We start from the raw sequence: 12,715 nt of genomic DNA, 5'->3' as shown, positions 1-12,715 counted from the left end.
GGTGAGAAATCAGGAGAGGGCAGATAGGTTTGCATGTCACCCACATAGAAATTATATTGGAAGAGAGTTAACAGTGTGAAATAGGCATTTGGGTTCTTGGGAAAGTGGTTATGATGGTGTTGAAGTAGCTTTCTTTTGCAGAGGAAAGAACAAGACTGTAGGAGCTTAGCATAAATTTATAGTGGAGGAAGTCAGACACAGAATGCAACTTTCTCCAGCAGCGTTCAGCATTTCTCGAGCATTTGTGGAGGTGACGGGGTAGCTTAGTGTGCTAGGGTTGTAGCTGGGGTCACTTGCAATATTTAAATATAGGAGGTGTCATGATATCTACAGTAGTTGAGAGGAGAGGGTGGAGTTTTAGAAGGAGATTGCAGAGCTAGGGCAGGTGGTGTTTGAGATGGGTAAAATGAGAGTTTGGAGGTTGGTGGAGAATTGCTGAGTTGCTTTGTTTCATTTCAATGGCAAATCCCACATTATGTTAATAAAATATATATTAATTTACTGATCTCATCTATACTATATGTATCAGTTAATTTACACTTGTCCCTAAAAGGTTACCCTGATGTCAATATTTAATCTGAACCTATTTGGTTAATTTTCTTGGCATTTTTGTCTCCTGACATCTTTCAAATATGCCTATAGGTGAATTTAACAAATACTACCATGCTGTAAGTTTTCTGAAATAAACAGGCTCTTCATCTTCCTTGTGGTACTTACCACCAAGCACGTCTTCTCATAGTTGAAGACCTGGGCAGTGAGTGGGAATACCTCATCCTGCACCACAGAGTGGGGAAACGTCAGGTCAATAAAGTAAGATTGGATTGTGGTAAGCTCAACTTTCTCAGCCTCCCCATAGCCAGACTGACTCAGACAGAATGCATCCGTCTCCCATGTAGTGATAGAGTCTGGGGTGGTCAGGGAAATCTGCGTGTGACCCTCTGGTCTGCAAAGGAAGAGGAAGAATGGAAGAAATACATAAAAATATATAAGATTCAGCAAATTATATATCAATGTAAATATAGCAAATAAAACATCATGGTCTTCATTTAATAATTTTGGATATGTTTTGAAATTATTTAATATTTTTGGATATACTTTTAAAGCGATTTAATATTTGGAAAAAAACATGTTTTTTAAGTTTTGATCTATTCATATATTTATAATATGTTTTTTTATTAAATATAATTTAGAAAAATATGATATAATTTGAAAAGCTTCTGGCACCTTTTGAAAGAACAGCTTAGGCAATAAGGTCCTATTTAAAATGAATACCAGCATATATAAACACAAAAAAAGCAGCCAGCATAGAATGATCTTAGTACCTGAACAATTACAATTCACATTGGCCTTAATTAAACTTTTTGGATAACTGTTAAAAAGTCAATCTGAATAGAATGCCAGGGCTAGTACCAATCGAGAATAAAAAGTCAACAACACAAAAATAAAAAAAAATAAAACTGATTTGTATTGTACACTTTTTATTTTTCAACAATGCTAGTAGCGGCAATTTATTCTGATTGACATTTGAAAAGCTTAGGAAAACTCTTTAAATTAAGGCCTATGTGTGTTAATGCTTCATAAACATTATATTGGCGACTTAGTTTCTGCACAACGTATCGATCAATAATGAATGGAACTATGCTTAGGTTGTAGCTAGCTTTTACATTTGGCTAAACATAGAATTTGTTTTTTATTATTATTATTATTATTATTATTATTATTATTATTATATTTAACTCAAAAGCAGTCAAGTGTTGCGCCTGCCTCCTAATCTTAGGCTAAATTATTATATTCTCTTATCATTTAAATGTATATCTTTACTCCAGCAGATAAAGAAAACTCTGAAGATGATATTTTATATGTTTTAATAAAGTTAATCTTATTGAATATGTGCGAATTTATTACAGATAATTGCATGAACTCTTCTTGTTCTATGCTCTGCTAGCTGTATCCAAACAATGTGTGTATTATTATTTTATTTAACTTCCACAAACATTGTATAAAGCTCTCCTTTGTTACTGAGCACGCATTATATTGAGATAACATACTTATCATAAGAAATAATACTCGATGTGTTGTGGTCAAGTCACAGCTGATTTGGTAAAGTTGGGATTAATCATATATTTGCTTTATTAAATTAATATCAGAACTACAATGCTGTGCACAATCTGTAAGAAGTATTAAATCATACATCATTTCCAGAAAGCACAGGTCATTAAATAGATAATTACATTTGAGAAGAGAACCCAATCAGTTATCCATTTATTTGATATTGCTATAATACTATATTGTTGACACTCACCCTACACCTACAAGATCATAAATCCATGATTCGGGAAGGACCTTGCGTTCTATAGTCTTCTTTGGTTCCTTTGGTCTAGGAGGAGCTGAGAAAGGGACAGACATTTCTGGTGTAAAATCATACTATAGAGAAAGATAATGAAAATTGCACAAAAACAACATACTAGGGATAAACATATATAAAGACATGAAGTAAAAAAAAAAAAATATAAAAAGAATCAATAAAGAGGTGACAGTTAATTTTAAACTTAAGCTAATTGACAGATTGGAAGACAGATTTCCAAGATTGTTCTAAACAGGCCCCATTTTTCCAGCTAACTTAAGAATTAATTGTTTTCTCTTTGTTGACTACAGCATTGCTGACCAAATTCGATATTACAGTCATTGTGTATTCATTATCATGCAGCAGTTGATATGCATAATATTACAAAAGAGAAGAAGAGAGTTTAATCAAAATGTTGAGAAAGCGCTGTGCCAAGCGTGAAATACGTTCGGGGCTTTTCGGTCCTTACTTGGGTCACTTCTATGTGGTTTTTCCCCCTTCTCACAGGTGCCGTACGTTTATCATTTCTTTCTGTGTTACACCTTTGAAATATATGGTTTCCCCAGTGGGATTTACTGTATATTATGATAGGCAAGGATCACCGAGCATGTTGTTATCAACCTTCACATACTATATAGCATTGACTGGCGCATATGAGGACTGTTCTAGGCAATTGTTTGCTTGTATTTCCATGTGTAATATTTTTTGCAAATAAATTTACCTTTTGTTAAAAGATTGGTGTTCAGTGGAATTTACTACTAAGGTCTGAGTGTGCTGACATTAGGGATCATTTGGGAGTACGTTTTTCTATTGGAGTTTTACTAAGTCCAGCACTAACAATGTGTATGTTAAATTTTATCCACATGATATGCATCTAATAACTGGCAAATATATTCCAAGATCGTAGCTGCTACAGTTAGTTTGTTTGATTGTTTAGTTGGTAATAAAAAGTATAGAAGTGCATAAAAGGAAGGCAATAGAAAATAGAGAAAGTTATAAAATTACTTAATGTTTGAATACTACATGTACGTAGACAAAAGAATGGAGATAGTGCATAACAGTAAAGACAAGTATGTATGTAAAAAATAATAATAAGAAAAATTATATAAAAAAAACTATGGTAGGAAGATCAAGCAAAGGGTCAGAAAAAAACAAGAGAATGTGAGATAAATGATAAAAGGAAAAAGAGGGGCTGTGGTTATTGACTTGAAGATCATCAGAGGAGAAAGGAGATGGCTGGTCATTTGATGCTGGCAAATGAAATATAGAGAGTATCAGTAGTGATTGCCTGTTAACAAACCAAATAAAAAAAAAATACATAAATAATAAAGAGACAATGGATGGTAACTGGCTGCTAACGGAAAAAATAAATGGAATGACAGATGGTGATTAACTGTAGCACATGGCTTGCTGCATTTCGCCTGGAGGGCAATTACAAACAAGTAGCCCAACTTGAAGCCAACGCAGTACATTGTCTCACCACACTCCACTTTGTTTCTTAATTTGGTTTTAAATGAATTACACTCATACTGCAATAAATATGCTATCATAATAATAAGATGATAATTAATAGAATTAGTGCAACCCACATACGTCTTTATACTATTGGCTCACAGGGAGCAAATACCCCCTTTCCAGACAACTCCTTACTCCCTTGTATTAGAGTAAAGGGAATAGAGGAAAGAGAGTACAGTGATTGACCAACGAAAGGTAAGAGAGGGACAATGTACATAGAAAGAAACACATTGTGGGACATATCCCTGCCAGGTATGTAGTAAAAATGATTATGATTCACTTACAAGTCCTTGCAAGTCCTGCTCTTCCTTCAGACCCTCGAGGATTGAAGTCCAAGTCTGAGCATATCTGCGGTCTGTGGATCTTTGTGTTGGTGAAAATACTTAAAAAGCTTGTCTGTGAATTATGAACATGAAATATTGAATAATTAGTCATTTTCTATATTTCCTGGAAGGTTTAGTTTATGAGCATTGATTACCCTCTAGTAATCATATACAATACTTGAATAAGTTTATTTACTGAAACAATTATTTTCCTCCCATTGAGCAGCTGCTGAGCACATTATTACGTTTTGCAAACAAACTTGCAGACAATGTTATTTAGATTAGGTGTAAAATTGTCAAAAATTCAAGTGAAAAATTCAAACCTTAGAACAAAATAGTTGAAAACAATATATTGGCCTAATATTTACAATTCACTTAAAATTTATTTTTAATTGCTGACAGTTCACGTTAGTAAATAGTCCTGTATGTAACCAAAGTTCATATTTACACACGCATCATGCCTTGCTTTACTGTGCATTGAGTTAGTGTATCGGGCATGATTGGGTGATGGAGTATTCCCATAAGGGTGCTCTAGGAAGGGAGGGCAAACCCCAAAGTCACACTGGTATATCAAAGCAGCCCAGGCACAAGCAGGCAGTCCTTATTTAGGAATAGCGTACAACAACATTTCAGCCCTCAAACAAGCATTTGTCAGGCTTGACAGAGGTTTGATTGAAGATTGAGGGACAAAATGCTTATATTCACTGCTCCTAAATGAGGACCGCCTGTTTGAAAAAAATAATGGGTGTGCTTGGGCCTCTTTCATGTACCAGTCTGTTTTATTGTTTTAATCAGCTTCTTCTCCATTGTGTTACTTTTTTTTACATCAGCAATGTAACTCCTAATCATGAAACTGTACGTCCATTGCTGTGATGCTTCTTTCTTTATACATCCATATGGATTTGGAGTCCAGGAGATTTGTTGTGGTTCATGGTTTTGGAACCAGGATTTCACAATAATTGCTGTGTTAAATTTTAATGTGTTTTTGGAGTTCCAAGATGGCATCAGCCCATGTGGATTGGTAATTCCAAGATGACATCAGGCCGTGTGTTTGGGAGTCCCAAAATGGCATCAAGCCATGTGAAATTAAAGTGCCAACATGGTGTCAGTGAACATGTGTTTGGGGAAGTATATACACAGCCCAATTACACTAACAATAGACAACAGAAGAGTTACTGGAAGCCAACATACACTTGCAAGCACCCCAAAAGCCAACCCTGTAACTTTGTACAGGTATAATTTATATTATTAGCTACATCATGTATTTTGGCATAGATATATCATAGCAGTTAACCCTCAATTCTTACAATCACTCGGAAATTAGCAAAGATAATAATGTTTCATAAAAAATATTAAGTATAACAAGTTGCAATAAATAGATATTCCAGCTAAACACATAGACAAACCAATACAATGATACTAGATGTGCTATGCTAAACAAGCAGACTTGCAGGGGTTTAACCCGTTAAGGACACATGACATGTGTGACATGTCATGATTCCCTTTTATTCCAGAAGTTTGGTCCTTAAGGGGTTTAACCGAGTGAGATTTAAAGCTAATAAGTATAAAAACATAAAATTCATACGGTTTTTATACCTATCTAATCCAGGCTATCCTACAGTGATGATGAGTAAACCTTGATGCATGAAGAGGGGCTTTCAGCTGACATTTGCACCTTTGGGTAGGTAGGGCTTGATGTTACTGCAGGAAATTTTATGGCCTAAACACCACATGGAAGTTTGGTTTGATTTGTGCCCTGGCTGGCTATTCTGATGGTCACATAGCTTCTCCAGGTCAATGAATGCAATCCTTCAATGAACTCTTGAATTATTACATTGAGCTCTCTCTAGCTTTGTATTTTGTGCTTTAATTTCCTCCCATAGCCATCGTCTTTCCCAGCCCCTTATGCTTATGGCCTTGGAGGAACTGGTAAATACTGGGTTTTCCCCCCGTTACTTAGACTTTGAGAACCTGTTGAATGCTTATTGTAGTGAAATCTGCATTTTTTTGGATTTATTTAATATAACTAAGTGTGTGTGTTTTGGTAGTAGGAACACAAAAACAGATATAAAATGGTACACATTTATCAAGGCCATAACAGGCTATTACCCTAAATGACAAAGAGTTGCGGAACAAATAATAAATGTAAGAAATTAACAAATAAATTAAATTTATGTTACAAAAAGCCTTTATTCTTAAATATGTTTTTTATTTCTTACCTGAAACAAGCTCTCCACATCTACTTCAAAGGCTTCATGAGGGGAATAATATCGATCATGTGTAGTAGTATTTTGTTGGCAGGCATCTCTTTGTTCATAGGTTCGCCCATATGCCCACTGCCAGTAAAACATGCCTCCTTCATGCTCAAACTTTCAACAGAGAATAAATAAAAATAAATTAATATATACTGTATGTCTGTTTATCAACTCAAGGAGATTCAATAATATTGAGCAGTTGTACAGGATTACACAAAAGCTGATGCTTAAATTATTACAATATCACAAATCATGTATTTTATACATAGATACAGAGGTACATTTAAGCTTGCAGAGTCTGAAAAAACAAGACAAAAACAATGCAATTTCATCACCATATGTGCCCTTGTATGCTAAATCCTTGTGAATAAGTTTTTTCTAAGGGTATTGCAGACTGCACAATATGACCACATTTGAGGCCAAAACCATACAAACCTATTTTCTCACTGAGCTATTAAGAGCAGGAAACTGAACTCCATCAGCCCCAAGGTTAATCAAAACTGGCCTAGATTCAAATAAGTATCAGTAAATGTTATCATAGAACTACTATTTGTACTACTAGAACAGTATCATAGAACTACTATTTGTGGGCAAACATTCAATAAGATCAAACTGCAGGCCAACACAAATCCTTACTCCTACACCGGTACAGTTGAAATTATCACTGCTCTCAAAACAAGTTATACAAATGCATATTTAGAGCAAAATTTTTACGAGCCTTGTTTAATTTGATGTCGTAATGTAACACAGTGTACTAACATGTTTCTGTACTTGTTGACCAAACTTAACTGTAGACATTAAGTATAATTTTATTGAAACCTCAAAAATAAAAAATAAACTTTTTGAACTAAAGTGTAATCCTGCCCTGAACCCAGGAAAAAAAAAATATATATTATAACACGGGGAGGGATGGGTGGCGGCTTGCTTTCGAAGCTGGTTGAGATGTTTCTAACGTTGGAGTGTTTTTGTCTAGGGCAGCCATGACTACAAAAGTTTTTCGAACAGGAGGCAGTTTAAGTGATATAATCAAAACTGTGGATTGGTCATCTGAATAACTCTTTAAATCATTTTATTTGAAGCCCAGTAAATAGATCTCCAAAACAGTTATCTAATTTTATTTTGTTAAGCTTTAAACATGCATAATATGAGCCTCCTGTCTGGAATAAAATTCAGGAATATAGTATAGTGATGTAAAATCACAACTTAATTAAAGACAAGAGTTGAGTATTTTCCCACCCTTTCTTTGCCCTTCACATTTATTTTATTGTGTTAATGCACAGTTCCTGTGTATTGAAGATGTGTCTTCAAGTTCCTTTGCTATTATGAAGATGGGATAGTTACCTATGGAATTCAACACTTTTCTGATTTGATCTAAAGTTATTGGTATGCATTTTAAGACTTGTATTTGGTTTTGGAGCGCAGTCGCATTCAAAGAAGAGGATTCGAAGGAAAAGCGAACACCTTATATAGACTGATTGAATACGATTGGTTAATGTTACTTTGCATTTAAAGTATGGAAATTTTGGTTCTAGTTTGGTTGATTTTAATTTTGTTGCTATTGGGAGCGGTACAGAAACCAAAATACTCTCTTTCTGTCTGGAATTAACCTGTGACTTTATGTCACTATTATCAGAAAGATCCCGAATTGATCAGATTTTAACATAAACCAAATTGAGCCAAGTTAATGTACAGATTTTGAATAAATAAACTGATTAACCCCTTAAGACCGCAGCCAAATGTACAAGTTGTGATCCAAAAAAACGTAAACAAAACCTGGCATTTGCGCTATATGTCTGTCCAACCATAATTCACCTCTTTCATATTAAATGCACCCCCCATTATTATATATCATTTTATTCAGGGGAAACGGGGCTTTCGTTTAACATCAAATATTTAGGTATGGAACATAATTTAATATGAAAAAAATATTTAAAAATGGGAGAAAATAATAATTTTTTTAATTTTTTTAGTTCTACGTGACATTCTAACTGTGAATGTCATAATACTGTTTGCTTTTACTGCAATACAATACACACATTTGTATTCAGCGATGTCTCGCGTGTAAAACAGTACCCCCTATGTTCAGGTTTTATGGTGTTTTGGGAAGTTACAGGGTCAAATATAGCGTGTTACATATTTCAGTTTTTTTACATTGAAATTCGCCAGATTGGTTACGTTGCCTTTGAGACCATATGGTAGCCCAGAAATAAGAATTACCCTAATGATGGCATACCATTTGCAAAAGTAGACAACCTAAGGTATTGCAAATTGAGTATGTCCAGTCTTTTTTAGTAGCCACTTGGTCACAAACACTGGCCAAAGTTAGTGTTAATATTTGAAAATGCAAAAAACTAATTTGAACGCAAATTTTGGCCAGTGTTTGTGACTAAGTGGCTACTAAAAAAACTGAACATACCCTATTTGCAATACCCTGGGTTGTCTACTATTGCAAATGGTATGCCATCATGGGGATAATTTTCATTCCTGGGCTACCATACGGTCTCAAAGGCAACCTGGCGAATTTTAATGTGAAAAAACTGAAACGCAAACCTTATATTTGACTCTGTAACTTTTGAAAACACCATAAAACCTGTACATGAGGGGTACTGTTATACTCAGGAGACTTCGCTGAACACAAATATTAGTGTTTCAAAACAGTAAAACGTATCACAACAATTATATCGTCAGTGTAAGTGCCATTTGTGTGTGAAAAATGCAAAAAATGTCACTGTCACTGACGATATCGTCGTTGTAATATATTTTACTGTTTTGAAACACTAATATTTGTGTTCAGCGAAGTCTTCCGAGTAAAACAGTACCCCCCATGTACAGGTTTCATGGTGTCTTGGAAAGTTACAGAGTTAAATATAGTGCTAGACAATGTAATTCCCTGAACTTTTGGCCTGGGTTGGCAGGCAGGTCCTGCAAATTGTAATTAATAAAATGACCTAATTATGTAAAATTATTACATAAATATATGCGTAGAATTATTATATATATATGTGTGTATATATATATATGTGTATATATATGTATATAATTTTTTTAAATTATTTTTATTTATATATAGGTATATACATAGTGATATATACGTCTATACTTATGTATATAGATATATATATTATTTCGTTCTACATGTATTTTGATATCAATATATATATATTAATTTTAAAATACAGTTAGAACGAAATTACGCATGTTTATATATTTTTTATCTATTTTTTTTTTATTATTTTTGTATTTATTTTTTTAACGTATTTATATATTTATTTATTTTTTATTATATATAAATATATATATAATGAAAATTATATATATATTTAATCAATATCATTGTACGTGTATTTTGATATTAATATATATATAATTATGTATATATTAATATTAAAATACACGTAGACAGTGTATGCATATTTATGTGTATGTGTGTATATGTGTGTATATATATAGTTAGATCATATATATAATAAATATATATATGATCTAAGTATATATAATTTATTTTTACACTGTTTTAACATTTTTAATTTTTTTTTCAGACAGCAGGGGGAGTACCTGTCATTACAGGCACTCCCCCTGCTGGCAATGCCTTGGACGGCTATGCCGTCCATGTGATCGCGGGGTCCTCGCAAGGACCTCGCGATCACATGGCCCTGGGCGGCTGAAGAGGACGCAGGGGGACTCCCTGGGCTCCCAGGTAAGTCCCCCATACCGCGATCGCCGGCGTGGGATCGCCGGCGACCGGGTAAGTACATAAGATCGCAGGACGTACTATGACGTCCTGCGGCTTTTAGAGCCACCAAAATAAGGACGTCATAGTACGTCCTGCGGTCTTAAGGGGTTAAACAAATATGTGGGAATCTTCCAGGATATAAGATGCCCAATTTACCAGGATTCACACATTTGGAGGATCGTAAACTGAGTAAATAATTTGTAAAATGTTGCCGCTGAGGTTTCTTTAATTAAACCAAATAAAATTTAACATTTGTAAACAACCACTCACAGCTTAGCAAATGACCGTAGGATTTTAGGAAAGTTGAAGGAAGTATTACTTTACTGAGAGGGTAGTGGATGCATGGAATAGCCTTCCAGCTGAAGTGGTAGAGGTTAACACAGTAAAGGAGTTTAAGCATGCGTGGGATAGGCATAAGGCTATCCTAACTATAAGATAAGGCCAGAGATTAATGAAAGTATTTAGAAAATTGGGCAGGCTAGATGGGCCGAATGGTTCTTATCTGCCGTCACGTTCTGTGTTTCTATGTTTCTATGAAGGGACTTGCATCATTTTGAAAATAGCTTTATAATTATATTATTTACCAGTTTCTTTTTGCTTGTGCTTTCCATGCTTACCTTAGAGGGGGTATCAATGATGTTGCGAGATCACAGGACTTGCACTAGTCACTTAATGCACATTACATGCATTCATGGCTGGCACTTCGTCTAAACAATGAGTGAGCCACCAGCCACCCAGCAGTCATACCAGAAAACCTCACCCTCTCTGTGTCAGATAATGCATTCTGTATGAGTTCACGTCATATCACTAATTTGAAACTTTCCTAATTTCCCGTCCAGTTTCCATCTTAATTACCTGCTTCCTACCCAGCGGATATATATATATCAGTCCTTTTAACAGCTTCCTAATATCTGTTCCTGTCCTTTTACACCACAATTATTTCCTGTTCATGTAAATTCTTCATCTTTAGGCCATCCCCATATTTAACCCTCCACATTTACCACTCACTCTATCTAAATATACCCTCTTTACCCCTCTATATCATTCTACCTCTCCCACCCTCCATATCACCATATTTTCTATGGCCCATACAATTTCCATTTTTATTCCCTTTCTATCTCATTGTTTGTCTCCATATTAATTCCTTCGATGCTATTCATATTAAAGTTCATCCTCAAGCCATGTTTCTGAATCAACTTGTGTTCTTCCACGGTCTGTGTTGGCTGCCCCTGCCATACTCTCCAGTCCACACACCAATAAACATCTCCTTTACCACTTGGTGAATGCTGACACTCACCAGGTTGCCTGATTATGCTGTTATGACTGATCAAATGGCCAAAGCTTTAACTTTTACTCAATAACTAGATACATCCTAGGAAGCAAGACAGCCTCGTCAGAGAGCTTGTAGTGCCACTGGTGGCAATGGGGCCTCAGATTCACCTCACTAACTTATTTAATTGTGCTTAATGTTTAGAACTGTGGTGGATAAGGTTCATACCTCACGTGTATCAAAGGGATGTATTGTTTAAGGTATAATGAATGCATGGCATTGCCAGTTTATAGTTATTAAATATGTAGCTTACAACCCAAAATAAATTATAATATATGCATTATCTTCATACTGAAAAAGAGCAAGTTCAATTGAGAGAGAGAGACATTGTGTGTGTGTGTGTGTATAGACACACACTCAATTGAACTTGCTCTATTTCAGTATACAGATAATCTGTTTGTCATTGTCCTGCCCCTCAGCATTGTGTGCTCTTTTTCTCAAATCTCATGAACGTGCATATACTTTCTTATACATTGGCTCGTGCTGGTACAGGTGAAACTTAGATGGGTAGAGAGTGGGTGGGTAAGAGGCAGGTAAGTGGCACAAGTTTGGGAGGCTGACAAAGTTTATAGTCATTTTATAAAGATTTGTTGCAAACTTTTCACACTTCCCTTGCTTTATTTGAATGTGTGTATTTGCATAAGTGCTTGCTGGCTTAACACACATTGTCACATGATGCACATCCCTTTGAGGGTACAATATATGTATGACTTTTGGAGATTTAAACCACAATGTGAATCACTAACTTACCGCCTCTATGTCAGGAAGGAGACTTTCATGAGACTGGTGAAGTAACAGTCCTTTATCTACTGAACGTACAGAGCACATGGACCCGGATTCTGCAGTGATATCCAAATTCACCTTTCCTCTTGGATTAACCTCTTTTTCAGAAAACTGAAGTTTCACCTATTTTTAAGGATTCGGATTCAAAGCACAAGGAATACAATTAATATGGTACTGAAACAAAGATGCCTAAAGAATATTTAATGACGCAGCTGCCGGGGCAAGGGATAGAACAGAATATAGAGAAAATGACAAAGACAATGAGGGGTATAAACTAATGCTATCAGGGGGCAGAGATCAGAACAGAGAAGTTGAGAAGTGAGTAGAAAGTCAATGCAATACTGAGGAGAAACCTTGTTATGGAGGGTGTATGCATTAGCTATATTAGGTATGGCTTTTTATCAATAAAATATTAACAATGTATTAAATTTA

General features: G+C 35.1%; 1 protein-coding gene across 1 annotated transcript in view; it reads right to left on the bottom strand.

Moving 5' to 3' along the window:
• The window catches only part of LOC134575459 (alpha-2-macroglobulin-like protein 1), an 81,713-nt gene that overhangs the window by 23,483 nt on the left and 45,515 nt on the right, over nt 1–12,715 (bottom strand). The window contains exons 15-19 of the mRNA XM_063434753.1: nt 12,251–12,406; nt 6,402–6,551; nt 4,144–4,255; nt 2,303–2,387; nt 718–943 (exon numbers count right to left, since the gene is read on the bottom strand). Coding sequence (XP_063290823.1) covers nt 718–943; nt 2,303–2,387; nt 4,144–4,255; nt 6,402–6,551; nt 12,251–12,406 — 729 coding nt within the window. The remainder of the gene's footprint in view (nt 1–717; nt 944–2,302; nt 2,388–4,143; nt 4,256–6,401; nt 6,552–12,250; nt 12,407–12,715) is intronic.

The sequence above is a fragment of the Pelobates fuscus genome, chromosome 10 (genome assembly GCF_036172605.1).
Source record: "Pelobates fuscus isolate aPelFus1 chromosome 10, aPelFus1.pri, whole genome shotgun sequence".
NCBI lineage: Eukaryota > Metazoa > Chordata > Amphibia > Anura > Pelobatidae > Pelobates > Pelobates fuscus.
Note: the sequence above shows the minus strand (reverse complement) of the source record. Positions and strands in the feature narration are given on the sequence as shown.